Source organism: Prionailurus viverrinus, chromosome B4, assembly GCF_022837055.1.
Source record: "Prionailurus viverrinus isolate Anna chromosome B4, UM_Priviv_1.0, whole genome shotgun sequence".
Classification (NCBI taxonomy): Eukaryota; Metazoa; Chordata; class Mammalia; order Carnivora; family Felidae; genus Prionailurus; species Prionailurus viverrinus.
The window spans coordinates 21851771-21870186 of record NC_062567.1 but is presented as its reverse complement, the minus strand read 5'-3'; the positions used below and the strand labels follow the sequence as shown (position 1 = coordinate 21870186).

Genomic DNA, 18416 nt, shown 5'->3' with positions numbered 1-18416 from the left:
TTCTTCCTCTTTCTAATTCCCATCCATCAAAGAATCAGAAGTTAAAAAAATTTACTAGCTGCTAATTCTCTGTGCGTAGGTTCCTGATTATGGGGGCTTATTAGGAGGAAGATCACTATCCTTTGACTTTGTTAAAAGAACAGTAGAATGGAACTTTTTTTCTACTAATATGCAGGGCACTAAGGGAACATTTGTTTACTTCTTTTTCCTTCTCAAAAAGGATGTGATACTTTTGCCACTTGATGCCAAAATAAGCAGTTCTCTTGAAAAAAGGTTTGATTTGTTTTCACCATATTTGCTGTTTTTCTGACAGTTTCCTGATGGCAATGTGGAGTACAAATGACATCTGTGTTTTCTCTTCATCTTTTTCTTTCATCTGGTTGTTTTCACAAAAGGCAACTCTGAAACTTGAGAACACTTTGTAATAAAAAATAAAATGAATGTGTTATCATGTTGTCTACCATAGGTTGTCAAAAAAGCAGATATGATCAACAAAAATATGACACATCAGGTGCAAGCCGAGAGGGACGCACTAGCACTAAGCAAAAGTCCTTTCATTGTCCATTTGTACTATTCACTACAGTCAGCAAATAATGTCTACTTGGTGAGTAATTTTCCATTTTTTTCTTCATTTAGCAATCACTGAATTCAGTGACTCAAGAAGAATACAGTCTCTGAGTTTAGAGCACTTGCGTTTGAATTCCAACTTTTGCACTTTCTAGCTTTATGACTTTGACCAAGTACCCTTACCTGTTGTTTGAACCAGGGTTCACCAGAGAAAAAGAATAGGGTGTATGTGGTGTGTGTAGAGGGTGAGGATTTAAGGAATTGTTCTTTGTGATTGTTGGGGCTTTCAAGTTTGAAATCTGCTGGGTAGGCCAGCAGGCTGTAGACCTGAAGAGTTGGTGTTACAACTCAGATCCAAAAAGCAGTGTAGAAGCATAATTCCTTTTTCTTGGGGTGGGTAGGGTAGAGGTGGGAGGCATGGAGGACAGTCTTTTTTCTTTTAAGGCCTTCAACTGACTGGATTGGTCCCACCGAGAATATGGAGGGTCATCAGCCTTAACTCAAAGTCTACCTAGATGTTTATATCATCTAACACACCTTCATAGCAACATTTAGGTTCATGTTTCACCAAATCTCTGAGTACCATGGCTTAGCCAAAATGACACATAAAATTAACTTTCACACCTCAGTTTCCTCACCTGCAAAATGGAGATAATAATAGTACTTACTTCAGAGGTTATGGTGAAATTTTAATAGGTTAATATAAAGCATGTAGAACAGTGTCTGGCACATGGTGCTAAAAATATTTGGCAAGTAAAAGACACATAATGGGAATACTATACAAAGTTTGGTATGTAATAAAGATTTGGGGAGGTGGTGGATATTGGGTGTGTGGACTTTGACAATTGCTTGCTTTTCATTTCTAAGGAAGAATTTGAGGGGGGAGGAATTGGTGAGGATATCTTGACTACATATTTTAGAGATTTTTTTGATTTCTGAGATGATCTATGGATTAAATGTTTGGTGACTCCAATAGCTTCTGTTTGGTATGCACAAATGGTTTTCTATGAATGAATGGGTCTTAGGATGTAGATTTTAGACGCCAGATTCATAGTTTACCAATGGAATGCTGATTTCTTTCATAATTTGATTGCCTTCAGTAGTGGAAACCCTTTATCCTCGATATGCTGAAGCCCTCTGTGGAACTTAATTGTGCCACACTTCAACTTTTTTCTATGTCAAAAACTTGAAGGGTGCCTGGGTGGCTCAGTCAGTTAAGATTAAGATCTTGGCTCAGGTCATGATCTCACTGATCGTGAGATCTGACAGCACGGAACCTACTTGGGATTCTGTCTCTCCCTCTCTCTCTGCCCCTCCCCTGCTTGCACGTGTGTGAGTACACACACATTCCCTCTCTCAAAATAAATAAACTAAAAAAAAATTATAAAAGTTTGAGTCTGAACAGAACTCTCGTGTGGAAGAACATGATATTCAACTTCAAGTTGTAGACCTGAATGTTCAGGAAAGGTTATAAACATAGTCAAATCTAAAACTCTTTTGGTACCTGATGGTTAAATCCATTTCTAGTCTTTCAGTAAATCTGTGAGTATATTTAGACTGACATTAAATGTAGTTACAGGGACGCCTCAGTGGCTCAGTCTGTTAAGCATCTGACTCTTGATTTCACCTCAGGTTGTGATCTCATGGTTCATGATCTCATGCTTTTGTCTTATTCCTTGTATTACACACTCAGTAAACCATCCTTAATGGTTAGATATATAAATGTAAGAGAAAATCTAGACGGTGGAAATATCCTTTGCCCTGAGGGCACAGAACCTGCTTGGGATTCTTTCCCTTTCTGCCTGCTCACACTTTTTCTTTCTCTCATTTTTTTTTTTTAATGTGGTTACACAGATTTAATGGGAAGGCCAGAAAATTTTGGAAAGTAAAAAGTTTTTCTAGGACAGTGGTGAGCACCTTTTCTGCATTGGGACTAATGCAGGATGGGTAAAAGATTTTTAGGGGTGCCTGGGTGGCTCAGTCGGTTAAGCGTCCAACTTTGGCTCAGGTCATGATCTCCCGATTCATGGGTTCGAGCCCCGTGTTGGGCTCTGTGCTGACAGCTTAGAGCCTGGAGCCTGCTTCAGATTCTGTGTGTGTGTGTGTGTGTGTGTGTGTGTGTGTGTCTGCCCCTCCCCCACTTGCACTGTCTCTCTCAAAAATAAATAAACATAAATAAATAAATGTTTTTTGTACAGTTTAAATAAGTACATGAAATGTGATCATGTTGTAAGTACTGTTCTACTTATTTTTTTTCCCACTTACTGGTGACCTCATCCTTTTTTTTTTTAAGTAGGTTTTATTTATTTTTTTGAGGGAGAGAGAAAGAAAGTACACTCGTCCAACTGGAGGAGGGACAAAGAGAGAGAGAGAATCTTCACTTGATCTTAGCCAAAAGGCCGAGAAGTGATAGAGAATCTTAAGCCAGCTCCATGGACCTGCGGGCTCAATCCCGCAACCAGACCGTGAGATCATAACCTTAGCTGAAACTAAGAGTTGAATGCTCAATCAACTGAGCCCCCTAGGTGCACCAGACCTCATCCTTTTTAATGGCTACACAGAATTCCATAGATTTATTTAGGAATTACATAATTTTTATAACAAATATCCTATTGATGAGTTGCTTTGGGTTTTTTTACTGTTCTAAAAAACACTCCAATGAATACCTTAGCATGAATTGCAGTTCCTGTTGTAATGACCTTCTCTGTGATAAGCTGTGAAGTTGGATTTTGGAGAAAAGATATAAATTTGTATTGGAATTCACCCTAAATCAGTATTAAAGACAGCCCCTCTGGAGACACCTTTGCTCTGAGAAAGCCAGAGATATGGGTCTAATTTATAGGATAATTCACTGAGTCAAAAAATATATAGAGTATCAGTAAGAAGGTGAAAAATACTGTAAGAATAATTGACTTTTGGGGCACCTGGGTGACTCAGTCAGTTAGGTCTCTGACCTCAGCTCAGGTCATGATCTCTTAGTCTGTCAGTTCGAGCCCCACATTGGGCTCTGTGCTGACAGCTCAGAGCCTGGAGCCTGCTTTGGATACTGTGTCTCCCTCTCTGTCTGTCCTTCCACCACTCACACTCTGTCTGTCTCTGTCTCTCTCTGTCTCACAAAAATAAGCATTAAATTTAAAAAAGAAAAAAAAAGAGTAATTGACTTTACATCTTTTATGTCTGTGGTGAGCCAAATCTGGTCCACTGTTTCTATACAGCCTGTGAGCTGAGAATAGTTTTTGCATTTTTAGAATGTTGAAAAAAATCAAAGGAAGAATAATATTTTGTGATATATGAAAATTATATGAAATTTGAATTTTGATGAATAAATACATTTTATTGGAATACAACTACATCCTTTTGTTTACTTATTATCTATGGCTGCTCTTTTGCAACAACAGAAGAGTGAGGTAGTTGCCACATAGAACCACACATGGTTCACAAAGCCTAAAATACTTACTATCTGGCTCTTTACAGAAAAAGAAGGAAACACTGATGTATTCCATTCACAAAGACAATAGGGGACTAACTGTTTAATCAGACACTGCTTATGAAACAGTATGTGGTAAGACCTTACAGAGCATCAGGAAAAATTAAAAGATTAAAAACAATATCCTATTAGTTTCAGGTGTAAATCATAGCGAGTCCATCTTTTTATACATTACAAAATGATCCTCACAATAAGTCTAGTTACCATTGGTCACCAAATTTAATTGCAATGTCATTGAGTATATTTCCTGTGCTGTACTTTCATCCCCATGACTTATGTATTTTAAAACATTTTTGTAGAAAGAGAAAAATATATCATGAGTTCATGCTTCAATTTCCAATTCAATGGAAAATTATAGAATTTTTACTCAACATCTTTGGAAAATATATAACATGTAAAAATATTTTGAAAAAAATATGTATTCTTTTACCCTGACTGTGCAGGTTCCTAACAACATTAACATAATTATTCATTTGCTTTAACTTACAACATTATGTATATCTGATATTTTCCAAACAACAATACCAATATTGTTTTACTAACACTAAAGCAACTGGATTCAATTTAGGATTTTTTTGCAGTTCTTTTTCCCCTTGGGATATACTATCATAATTCTGAGGGTGGCTCAGTTGGTTAGGTGTCCATCCGACTCTTGATTTTGACTCAGGTCATGATCTCATGGTTGGTGAGATGGACCCCCACATTGGGCTCTGCACTGACATTGCAGAGCCGGCTTATGATTCTTTCCTCGCTCTCTCTGCCCCTCTACCCACCCCCTCTCTCTGTCTCTGTCTCTCTCTCAAATACATAAATAAACTTAAAAAAAAAAATTTTTTTTTTTTTTTTTTGAAAGAGAGCATGAGCAGGGGAGGGGCAGAGAGAGAGGAAGACACAGAATCTGAGGCAGGCTCTGGGCTCCGACCTATCAGCACAGAGCCCGACTGGGAGCTCAAACTCACAAACTGTGATTCATGACCTGAGCCAAAGTCAGAAGCCTAACTGACTGAGCCACCCAGGCACCCCAATAAACTTTTTTTTAATTTTGTTTTTGGGGGCACCTGGGTGACTCAGTTGGTTAAGCGTCCAGCTTCAGCTCAGGTCATGATCTCACTGTCCTGAGTTCAAGCCCTGCATCGGGCCCTGTGCTGACAGCTCAGAGCCTGGAGCCTGCTTCAGATTCCGTGTCTCCCTGTCTCTCTACCCCACCCCTGCTGGTGCTCTGTCTCTCAAAAATAAAAATAAACATAAAAAAATTATAATTTCCTGCAGTTGTAAAAAATAATAATGATAAAAAATAAAATTCTGTTTTTTGAAGTTACTTGAAATAATTTTCTGAACAGTTATGAAACATGACATAGTGCTAGAGTCACTTGTTCCCCTTTCGTATTGTAGATTTCTACTTAAAAAAGTGAATCCATAAAAGTACTAGAAGAAAACTTTTATAATCATAAGTTGGTGTAGGTCTTACTGAGTACAAAGTAAAACATTTTTATACAAAATACCATTTACATAGTCGAATAACAAGTTTGGAGAAAATATTGTTCAAAAGACACACAAAGGTAAAAATAAAAATAAAAAAAAAATAAAATTTTGAATTGATTAAAAAAAAAAAAGACACACAAAGGGCTAATTTTACTACTGTGTAACAGGTTTTACACATCAATAAGAAATAATTAAATACCCAATAGAAAAATGGGCACAGAAGTGATTCACAGAAGATACATAAAAGACCAAAAATTGTGTAAAGGTCCTATATCTCCCTAACGGTAAATAAAGTGAATGTTTAAACAAGTCCATTTTTTTTTAGATTGACAAAGATAAAAAGGATCAATAACAATCGATGAGAATGTAAGAAAATAAACACTCTCATGAACTCAAATACAGGATCTATTTACTTATTTTTCTACTACTGTAAACTACTTTAAACTCTTTCACTGGCAGAGACATTTTATTCATGCTTATATTCCCAGTGCTAGCACAGTGTATAACACAGATTTTGTGCTTAGTAAATGTTTTAATGATTGATATCACCAACAAACATTGACTAGTCCCTACCAGGGAAATTACTGGCCTAAAAGGGAAAGAAAGGACTTTGTTTTATTAAGTTCTTAGTAGGCAGTATCTTATACCTTAAAACGATACAAATTTTTGAGAGTAATGACTAGTGCATGTGGAAGGAATAGTATTGCAACCACATAGCATTAGTCGATTCAGACAAGAATCACCTATAGTCACATGATGCTAAAATCAGTGCTTGAAAATTTGTTGGGAAACAGGTTATTTACATACTCTCAAAGTATTTCCCCCATTACTTATTAATGAGCAAGGGAGAAAAAAGTGCTTCTTCAATGGAGAAATCTGAAGTTACCACCTTAACTAAGTGATCAAAGTCAACATCACCAGTAATGGAACATGCTGACATTAGGTGTCCCATCTGGTGAGAGTCTCTAGGAAAGAGTCAACATCTTATTTAGTTGACTTATTTAGTATTCCTGGCAAAAATACATAGCCTGAATTAAATCGTGAGGAAATAATCAGATGTCAGGAAAGACTACCCCCCTCAAAAAAGGCAAAGGACTGTCCCAGATTTAATTTTTTTTTTTTAACGTTTATTTATTTTTGGGACAGAGAGAGACAGAGCATGAACGGGGGAGGGGCAGAGAGAGAGGGAGACACAGAATCGGAAACAGGCTCCAGGCTCTGAGCCATCAGCCCAGAGCCTGACGCGGGCCTCGAACTCACGGACTGCGAGATCAGGACCTGAGCCGAAGTCGGACGCTTAACCAACTGAGCCACCCAGGTGCCCCAGGACTGTCCCAGATTAAAGGAGACTAAAGAGACATGATAACTAAATCCCATGCATGGGCAAGGGGATGAGGGGAAGTGCTATCTGGGATGTTTATTTAGATACTCAGAGAAATTTGAATATGGACTATAGATTAGATAATACATTATAGTAGTGTTAAGCTCCTTGAATTTTATTATGCTGTAGTTATGTAAGAATATCCTTGTTAGATACATGATGAAGAATTTTGTATCGTGACCTCTTCAACTGTATTCTCCAATTATTTAGCAAAAGCTTTAAAGCTATAAATATCAGTTGTTAATGTTGCCATGTTTTTAAAAATGTTTTAATCTTTATTAATTTATTTTGAGAGACGGAGAGTGTGAGCAGTGGAGGTGCAGAGAGAGAGGGAGGAAGAATCCCAAGGAGGCTCCATGCTGCCAGTGCAGAGCCTGATGTGGGGCTTGAATTCACAAACCATGAGATCATGACCTGAGCTGAAATCAAGAGTCAGACACTTAACTGAGCCACCCAGGCACATTACCATATTTTTAAATTCATTTCTTTAGTCTGAATAGAAATACATGCATTTAAGATATTTGTGTCAGGGCGCCTGGGTGGCTGAGTCAGTTGAGCATCTGAGGCTCAGGTCATGATCTCACAGTTCATGAATGAGTTCGAGTCCCGCATTGGGCTCTGTGCTGACTGCTCAGAGCCTGGAGCCTGCTTCAGATTCTGTGTCTTCCTCTCTCTGCCCCTTCCCTGCTCATGCTCTGTCTCTCTAACATGAATAAACGTTAAAAAAAAAAAAAAAGATATTTGTATCAATAATGTTAATAATCCTATTATTTTATTATGTAACATAATAATAACGTGTTTGTTAATTATTAACAAAGGTTTATTTTATATTCATATATGAGGAGAGGAAGAAAGCAAATGTGGCAAAATGCTCACGATAGGTAAATCTAGATAAAGAGTATATGGGACTGTCCTTATACCTTTTGTATAAGTCTGAATTTTTATTTAGATTAAACATTTTAATTTAAATTAAAAAAATTATATGGCAACATGAGCAAACTTGGTATTAATGTATACTGAGTGATATCAAGAAAATGTGTCTGTGCTGGGGTGCCTGAGTGGCTCAGTCAGTTAAGCATCTGACTCTTGATTTCGGCTCAGGTCATGATCTCATGGTTCATGAGTTCAAGCGCCCCACTGGGGCTGAGGCTCTGTCAGTGCAGAGCCTGCTTGGGGTTCTTTCTCCCTCTCTCTGCTTTTCCCCTGCTTGTACTCTCCCTCCCCCCTCTCTTTCAAAATAAATTTTAAGAAAATGTGTCTGGGGGCTCTTGGGTGGCTCAGTTGGTTAAGCGGCCCACTTCAGCTCAGGTCATGGTCTCTTGGTGCATGAGTTCAAGCCCCACGTCAGGCTCTGCGCTGACACCTCAGAGCCCAGAGCCTGCTTTAGATTCTGTGTTTCCCTCTCTCTCTCTGCCCCTTCCGCTCATGCTGTGTTTCTCTGTCTCTCTAAAAGTGAATAAAAATGTTAAAAAAATTTTTTTTAAATGTGTCTGTTATAGAACCATGCTAAAAATATATAACTGTAACACTCAAATAACATTTTTAAAGTTAATCATCTTGTTTGTATTTTATAATATTTATATTCCTTTTTGATAGGTAATGGAATATCTTATTGGTGGAGATGTCAAGTCTCTCTTACATATATATGGTTATTTTGATGAAGAGATGGCTGTCAAATATATTTCTGAAGTAGCCTTGGCTCTAGACTATCTTCACAGACATGGAATCATCCACAGGTAGAGACTGTTGTACAAACTATTACTTAAAAGCACAAGTAATCAAATTATGTATTAAATATTTGAGTCTGAAATATTTGCATAATCATTTGCCTATGTATCTGGGTTATCTAAAGTTTGGTAGATAACCCAGGTAAACATATTGTGTATGTTTAGAACCTCCATCAACTCTTCTTTCATCTCCCCTCCCTTTGTTTTTTTTAATATGTTGCTTTGAGCATCAGTATGCCATTTTGCTGTGAAGAATATTGAATCTTTTTTCTACTCCTTTATTGTCACACAAAAGTGCTATATTTTATAATTCAAGCTGACTTACAGTGTTTTGCTCTGTGCACGGTCATGTTCTAAAATGTCATGTTCTAAGTGGCTCTCCTCTATTAAGGCTTAATCTTACCCTCCTTGAGAGAGGTAAATATGATTTTGACTTGGTCTGAAGTTTATTTTATCTAATGAAGTTTATTTGTTTTAATGGAAAAATCTAATGAATAATGCCAAAGCTAATAAAGCATTACATCAGTTAACTTTCTCATAGGTTCAAATATACAAAAGATCATTTACTTTTGAGAGTTGTTTCCCACATTTTCAAAGCCAGCAATAAGTGCCTTATTTTAGAGAAAAAATATATGGGGTTTGAATCTTCTCTGTAACTTTCTGGCTTTTTCCCCTGCTAATTCTAACATCAACACTAGCTCTTTTTTAGTTATCTGATATTTGTCTTTTGTATATGCAGGGATTTGAAACCAGACAATATGCTTATTTCTAATGAAGGTCATATTAAGCTAACAGATTTTGGCCTTTCCAAAGTTACTTTGAATAGAGGTAAGAAAAATAGGAGGTAAGTACCTTTTTAAAAATCCGACAAATTTTGCGCACTACATGTTATTAACTTACACTGTTTTGTTAGCTTATAATGACTAAAATTTGATTACTATTTGTTTCAAAAAAGACTAGAAAGGTATATTGGTATTTCCTTTCTATTAAAGATGAAAAATGGTAATAATTATTCCTAAATCCTTAAGGGCCCTCAAAGATCTTTGGATCTTCAAAGAAGAACTCACCATTTCTGTTCTTCTGACTTTTTGTCTCTACTGAAACTAGTTTGACCAATTAAACATCAGTTGAGTGATTAGAATGAAGTAATACCTACAGAACTTACACGGACAGGACCACCTTGATAAACTAGGGGCAAAGAAACTACACACAAGATTCACACACACAAACTCACACATTTTTATAGGAGTATGTTAATTTCACTACTAGTAATGAAAGAAATGCTAACTTAAAAAATAACAAATGAATCATTTCACACTATTAAGCTAGGCAAAAAAAAAAAAAAAAAAAAAAAAGAGAGAGAGAGAGAGAGAGAGAGAGAGTGAACTGAAGATCCAGAATTAATGAGACTGTAAAAGCACAGTTACACATTGTAATTAGCACAGTGCCTTCCAACGTATGTCTAACAATGTGTTTTAAGGAACAGAAGCTTTCATTCTTTCTGACCTAGTGACTGATTATGTCTTGGAATTTATTCTTTTTTTTTTTTTTAATGTTTATTTATTTTGAGAGAGTACACATGGGCAGGAGAAGGGCAGAGAGAGAGGGAGACCGAGAATCCCAAGCAGGCTCCACGCAGTCAGCGCAGAGCCCAATGCAGGGCTCAACCTCACAACTCTGAGATCATTACCTGAGCCAAAATTAAGAGTCAGATGCTCAGCTACCCAGGTGTCTGGTCTTGGAATTTGTTCTGAGGAAATGGTTCTAGAGAACAAAATAATATGAACATAACTTTGTAGCAGCATTGTTTCTAAAAGAGAGAAACTAGAAAAAGTGTTAAATGAACATAAGCGAAGGGAAGCAAAAAGAGTATAAAAACAGGAAGGGGGATAAAACATAAGAGACTCTTTTTATATAGAGAACAAACAGAGTTGCTGGAAGGGGTTGTGGACAGGGAGATGGGCTAAGTGGGTAAGGGGCATTAAGGAATCTACTCCTGAAATCATTGTTGCGCTATATGTTAACTAACTTGGATGTAAATCAAAAAATTAATTAATTAATTAAAAAGTCTAAAAAAAAAAAGTATGGATACTTGAGAGTTTATTGACTTTGTAGCATATGGTATCATCTATTAAATTGGTAGCAGGTAGAAATAAATGAACATTAGAAAATTGGGCTTATAAATTATAAAGCAGGAGATTATAATTATTTGAAATTAAATATAAATCTATAATTCTTTAGGAGCAAAATTTCAAAAGGTTTTGAATACCTAAAGGTTTTTCAGCTAATAATAAAATTTGACCTGAACTGATGTGGGCTATTTATAGTTTTTATTAATCCAATTTCACATAACTACTCATACTCTTTATAACAGTAATAATAATATTTGAGTACCAGGCTGCTAGATGAGATGCCACTAAGGATGTTCCTAACTATACAGTATACTGGATATTTACCCAAAGAAACAAAAATACTAATTTGAAAAGATAATGTGCATCCTTATGTTGATTTCAGCAGTATTTACAATAGCCAAGATACGGAAGCAACCCACGTGTACATCGAAAGATGAATGGATAAAGAAGATGTGGCGTGTGCACACACACACACAGACACACACACACACACAATGGAGTATTAACTTAGCCATAAAAAAGAATGAGGTCTTACCTTTTGTGACAACATGGATGAAACTAGAGGGTGTTATGCTAAGTGAGATAAGTCAAACAGAAAGACCAGTAGATTCACTCATACACAGAATCTAAAACACAAACCAAACCAAAAAAAGTGGAGTCAGACCCATTAATACAGAGAACAAACTGATGGTTTCTTGGTGGGGAGGGGCAAAAGGGCAAAATGGGTGAAAGAGAGGTGGAAGGTACATGTTTCCAATTACGGAATGAATAAGTCATGGGGATGGAAAGTATAGCATAAGGAATATAGTCAGTGGTATCGTAATAGCACTGTGTGGTGACAGATGATAGCTACACTTGTGGTGAGTATATCATAATGTGTAGAGTTGTTGAATCACTATGCTGTACACCTGAAATTAATGTAACATTGTGTGTCATACTTCAATTAAAAAAAATTTAAAAAACCACTGTAATTTATCACATTACCTTTTTTTTTTTCCATTTTCTTCTTCCTTTTTTTTTTTCTTCTTATTTTTTGAGAGAGAGAGAGACAGCAAGAATCTTAAGGGGGATCTTAAGCAGACTCCACACTCAGCACAGAGCCCAATGTGGGGCTCAAACCCACAACCCTGGGATCATGACCTGAGCTAAAACCAAGAGTCAGAGACTCAACTGATAGAGCCACCCCGGCACCCCTATCACATTACCTAAAATCTAAACATTTTTTAATTGTGAGGCAAATCTAGTTCCCTGGGTTTCAGATAAGATATTGAGAAAAGTCACAAATTATAAAAATGTTGTGTTAAGTACTATAGCCATTTAATATTTTTTAATTTTTTTCATATCTCATGAATTATTTAAAATTTGGCTCCCATAGGGCACCTGGCTGTCTCAGTTTGTAAAGCATTGAACTCTTGATCTCAGTGTCATGAGTTCAATCCCCACATTAAGTGTAGAGCTTACATAAAAAATAAAAATTATAAAGATAAAGTAAAATAAAATGGATCCCAAGTAATCCTACATTTGTATTAGCATAAATAGTAATACAACAAACATCTTTTAAGTATACAGATTCTGAATTTGGTTGTTGTTGGTGGTGGTTTTTTGGTTTTGTTTGTTTGTTTGTTTTTTTGTTTTGATACTGGTAAAAAACATAATATAAAACCATTTTGAAGTGTACAGTTGGGTAGTGTTAACCATGTTCACATTGCTCTGCACCAGATCTCTAGAAATTTTTTATCTTACAAAACTGAAGCATTATACCCCGTTTTCCTGTCCCCTCAGCCCTGGCAACCACAATTCTATTTTCTGTATCTGTGAGTTTGATTACTTTAGATGCCTCATATAAGTAGAATCACAGAGCATTTGTCATTTGGTGACTGCCATATCACTTAGCATAATGTCCTCAAGGTTCATACTTGTTGCAGCATGTAGCAGAATTTCCTTCTTTTTAAAGACTGAATAACATTCCATTATACATATATATGCTATTTTTTTAAATCCATTCATGTGTCAGTAGACATTTAGGTTGCTTCTACCTCCTGGCTATTGTGAATAATGCAGTGGACATGAGGATGTAAATATTGTAGATCCCCTGCTCTCAATTCTTTTGTGACCTTACCTAGTAGTGGAATTCCTGTGTCACACAGTAATTCTATTTTTAATTTTTTGTGGCAACTCCATTTGTTTTTCATAGTGGTTGCACTATTTATCATACCTACCAGCAATGTACAAGGGTTCCAATTCTCCACATCTTTGCCAACACTACTTATTTTCTGTTTTTGATACTAACCATCCTAATGGGTATGAGGTGATATTTCATTATAGTTTTGATTTGCATTTTCCATTGATTACTAATGTTGAGCCTCTTTTCATAATCATGTTGGCAATTTGTATATCTTCTTTGGAGAAATGTCTGTCCAAGTTCTTTATCCACTTTTTAATTAGATAAGTATTGAATTTTTTTATTGTTGTTGAGTTATACTTCTTTATATATTCTGTACATTAACCCCTTATCAGATAACTGGTTTGAAGATGTTTTCTCCCATTCTGTAGGTTCTTTTCATTCTTTTGACTATTTCCTTTGATGTGCGAAAGTGCTTAAGTTTGATATAGCCCCATTTGTCTATTTCTGCTTTTTGCCTGTGCTTTTGGAGTTATATCCAATAAATCACTGCCATAACATTTTTAACATTTAATTTATAAAATATTCTTCAAGATGTTTGTTGTTACCTGTTAGTCCTTCTTGCTTCATCAGTGTGTAGAATCAATAAAATTTGTTAGGTTCAAACTTTCAGTTTACCTTTAAAAGTCTGATATCACAGGGGCTTCTGGGTGGTTCAGTCAGCTGGGCATCTGACTCTTGATTTCAACTCATGTCATGATACCAGCATCATGGATCAACCCCCGCATCGGACTCCATGCTAAGCATGGAGCCTGCTTAAGATATTCTCTCTCTCTCTCTCTCTCTCTCTCTCTCTCTCAAAAAAAAGAAAAAAGTCTCATAGAAGAGTGCCTGTTGCCAGTTAGATAATACTCTTGTTTAGTGACTGAGTACTCCTTTTTTTTCATGTTTGTTTTTGAGAGAGAGAATGAGAATGAAGGGAGGGGCAGAGAGTGAGGGGGACAGAGGATCTGAAGCAGGCTCTGTGCTGACAGCAGAGAGCCCAATGCAGGGCTCGAACTCACCCTAAGCTGTGAGATCAAGACCTGAGCCAAAGTAGGATGTTTAACTGACTGAGCCACCCAGGCATCTTGGTGACTCCTAATTTGGGTGTTCTATTCATTTCAGCACAAGACTCTGTTCTATTGAATTGTAATGATTTCAAGCACTTGCTTTTTTTTTTTTTTTTTTTTTTTTTTTAGTGTTATATTTTTGAGAGAAAGAAAGTGAGCAGGGAGAGGGGCAGAGAGAAGGAGAGAGAATCCCAAGCAGGCTCTGCAGTGTCATGGAGCCTGACCATAGGGCTCGATCTCAAAAATAGTGAGATCATGACCTGAGCTGAAATCAAAAGTCAGTTGCTTAACCAACTGAGCCACCCAGGTGCCCCACTTTTTTTTTTTTTTTAATAAATATTTATCTCTTAAAATTTTGTATTTGACCCCCTTCATCCATTTCTTCTACCCCCTGCCCCTGCCTGTGGCATCCACCAATCTGTTCTCTGTATCTGTGAGCTTGGTTTTGTTTTGTTTTCTTAAGATTCCATATATAAGAGAGATCATACAGTATTAGTCTTTCTCTGTCTGCTTGGTTGTATATGTTTACAGCATGGTGGCTTCACTGGATATGTTCATCTTACTCAAGCTAATTTTATAGATAACGTTAATGTGGAAAGGGCAACAAAGTTCAGAAGAGATGATTATTGACTAGTAAGTCAGTGACATTGAAGTTTTTAAAGAATTTCATATACTTTTTTTTCCATACATAGATATCAATATGATGGATATCCTTACAACACCATCAATGGCTAAACCTAGACAAGATTATTCAAGAACCCCAGGACAGGTGTTATCTCTCATCAGCTCTTTGGGATTTGTAAGTACTTAATTAGAAAAAACTCACATAACATGCCCATTTAAAGTTTTAAATCTTTTTTTTTTAATAAATGATCAAAATAAATTTATTTCTTTTATTTTTTTAATGTTTATTATTGATTTCTGAGAGAGAGGGAGACAGAGCATGAGTGGGGGAGGGGCAGAGAGGGAGACACAGAATCCGAAGCAGGCTCCAGGCCCTGAGCTGTTGGCACACAGACAGACGTGGGGCTGGAACTCATGTGCTATGAGATCATGACCTGAGCTGAAGTCAGATGCTGTACCAACTGAGCCACCCAGGTGCCCCTGATCAAAATAAATTTAAATATCAAGCATAGTGAGTTACTTTCACATTATCTACTTAGGTGGTATAACAGTCTATGTATTTAGGTGGTGTTTTCGTGGAGATAAATCTTAGCATTTGTTTTTGTTTTTCTCTCTTTAATAGTACACACCAGTTGCAGAAAACAACAAAGACTCTGCAAATATTCTTTCAACCCATGTATCTGAAACATCACAGCTTTCTCAAGGACTAATTTGTCCTATGTCTGTAGATCACAAGGATACTACTCCTTATTGTAGCAAACTACTAAACTCATGTGAGTATAAAAGAAAAGGTAGTTTATTCCATTAAGTGTGTCTTTTGAGGAACAACATGTTTTTAAATTTTTTAATTTCCAATATGAGTTTGAAATGCAAATTCTTGAACAGGCTGGGGCATTCCTATATTTCCTCATGTTAATGCCATTTCTGACACAGATTGTCATATATATATATATATATATATACATATACATGTATATATATGTATGTGTATATATATATATATATATATTTTTTTTTTTTTTTTTAAAGAAGATTTTAAGTAATCTCTACACCCAACATAGGGCTGGAACTTAACACTGAGATCAAGAGTCACATGTTCTACTGACTGAGCCAGCCAGGCACCCCTATTGCAGATCTTTAAGTCAACAGGATAAATTATCTAGCTAATGAGATATTCATCAATTAGCATAGTATTAGAATGATTATCAGGTAAATTTCACTGTACTGGGTCATTGGAAATCTTATATAAACAAGATGTAGTACCTGTAATATTGTGTGTCCTTATAAAATGATTTTCAAAAGATTTTGAAATAAAATAGTTGAAGCAAAGATAAAATTTTTTCGTTAGCACACAATAAAAAACAAAGGTAGTAGAGGAAGAGAATGGGGCATTTTATTGCACTTAACTTTACCTTCTATAACTTAGCAACACTGGATGTTTTAGTTCTCTGCACTCATGTTCTTCATCTTGGGAATACATGTTTTCATGGATGTTGCCTCATTTTGAATTTGGTCCTCAAATCTTTACATATCTAGGATATCTCACTTACAAATGAGAAAGCTAATGTTTGAAAATGTTTAATTACACACTAGTAAGTGGGTTAGCCAAGTCCTGATTGCAAATACAATTTTCTGTCCACTGACCCTTTCTTCCAAATTCATGGAATCTTGTTTTTTCTGTCAAAATCACTTCTGTGGGAATCAAAATGGCTGAAAATATATATTTATAGCTTTGATAAGCGCAAAACTACTAAAATACAGAATATGCCAATGTTACTATAGCCTTATTTTGAAGTGAAAATAATTGCTTCTCCCTTAGTCGTTTCTTACTCTAGTCAGAACTAGATCGGGGCAAGGCACCGTGCTGGTCACTGAGTGGATATCAAGATGAGTAAAAGAATTCCTTGCCTCAAAGGAACTTGTAAGTTTGGTTGATTATAGATACAAAGGGATAACAATAGCAATCCTATAAAATAAAATCCGTAAGAAGGATACTATGATGCAACACAGAAAGTGTTAAGTGCTAACCGGAAAAATCAGGAATGGGTTTTCAATAAAGATATAGCAATAGCTCCAAGTATATTGGAAAAGGGCATTTCAGATAGAGGCATGAGCAAAGGCACGGACACTTGGAAGTGTTCCATCTTCAGATAATGGGGACTAAATGCGCTATGTGAGAATGCAGAAGCACGTGCAATGGGAAAGGAAACTTAGCAGATAGATGGGAAGGATCAAGTATCATTACAGGGGACCTAGAATTTAAGCTGTAGAAACAGGGAGTCATCAAGAGTTCCAAAGAAAGGAATGGTCTGATCATATCAGTGATCCAGAAAGAACTCATTAGCAAATACACAGTATGCACTTGGCATTGGGGTAGACACAAATTCCCACATTACTGAGGAAAGGCAGCTGAGCAGTTTAGTCAAATATCAAGGTCAGGGTCCAAGGAGTTTCAGGAGTTTCATTGAGAGGGTTTATGTACCAAAAATACCGTTGTTTTAGATGGACATTGAAATTCAACTTCTAGTTTTAAGGTGCCTAGATTTGTTAAATCAAAAAAACTGTAAGAATTTACTTGTCATGTTCACCCTCTTTGGGAAAGAGAAAAGGTGTGTGTGTGTGTGTGTGTGTGTGTGTGTGTGTGTGTGTGTGTATGTACACATGTATATATAATATATATCTTTTTATATACACAGAAAATCTGTGTATGCACATATAATAAAAGCATAATTGCTTATCATGTCTCATTATAAATTAAGGAACCACAAATTTAGCATCATTATGTAAATAAGGAGCACGTGTCATGTAGAGGATGCTGCTTTCTTGTACTGGTTTGCTGTCAGCTAGTTCACTGTTACTTGTTGTACCCAGTAGTATTAAAAGAAAATCCCTTATGGATGTGTGTAATTCATACTTGTACGCACATAAACCTCATTTAATTAAATACAAATTGAACTGAGTAAATTTAGTCACATTCCAATCTTAAATCATACCTGGATATAGAACATCAGTAATGCTCCTTTATCAAGAAGAGTTTCAAATTGGATAATGGATATTCAAAATGGATTTCCTCCTAATTACAACTGAATTCTTTTGTCCTGATTTTCACTTGTGAATATTGAGGGGTTTTTTTCCACCTAAACATTGATTGGTACTTGTGTGCCAAAAACACTTGAGCCATCCTTGTGGTTTGTTTATACAAAAAAGAGTTCTGGTGTGCCGTACTTAATACTCTGCCTAATTTTCTGCAAAGTTTCAAGTTCAGTGAGGAACTCAGAAAGCCGTGACATAAGATTCAATATTTTCTCTTCCCTATAGGTCTTGAAACAGTTGCTGCCAATCCTGGGATGCCTGTGAAGTGCCTAACTTCCAATCTCCTGCAATCCAGGAGAAGGCTGGCTACGTCAAGTGCCAGCAGCCAGTCTCACACCTTTGCGTCCAGTGTGGAGTCTGAGTGCCACAGCAGCCCCACATGGGAAAAGGATTGCCAGGTGAGAGTGCCATTTATCTGAACCCAAGCCAGTTTTGTACATCCCATTGAGGATAGAGACGCCTTACACGTTTTCATGTAAATTCTGTAAGGAAATGAAACTGTTACATGAACAGCAGTCAAAGTAGTCTTCATTTTCCTGTATATTCTGTCAAATTATTTTTAAATATTTCACTTCTCATTCAAGTATGGAATTATTCATGATTAATAATATATAACAAGTTTGTAGACAATTGATAGTAAATGTTTGGCTCATAGGCATCTAGATGGGCTTCTTTTTCTTTTTTAATTC

General features: G+C 36.3%; 1 protein-coding gene across 3 annotated transcripts in view; it reads left to right on the top strand.

Annotated features, from left to right (window-relative positions):
• Window positions 1-18416, top strand: part of MASTL (microtubule associated serine/threonine kinase like) — a 35147-nt gene that overhangs the window by 2512 nt on the left and 14219 nt on the right. For all 3 annotated transcript variants that reach the window (XM_047868276.1, XM_047868275.1, XM_047868274.1), the window contains exons 2-7: window positions 467-604; window positions 8514-8653; window positions 9384-9472; window positions 14703-14809; window positions 15257-15407; window positions 17953-18125. In XM_047868276.1, the coding sequence (XP_047724232.1) occupies window positions 467-604; window positions 8514-8653; window positions 9384-9472; window positions 14703-14809; window positions 15257-15407; window positions 17953-18125 (798 nt within the window). The remainder of the gene's footprint in view (window positions 1-466; window positions 605-8513; window positions 8654-9383; window positions 9473-14702; window positions 14810-15256; window positions 15408-17952; window positions 18126-18416) is intronic.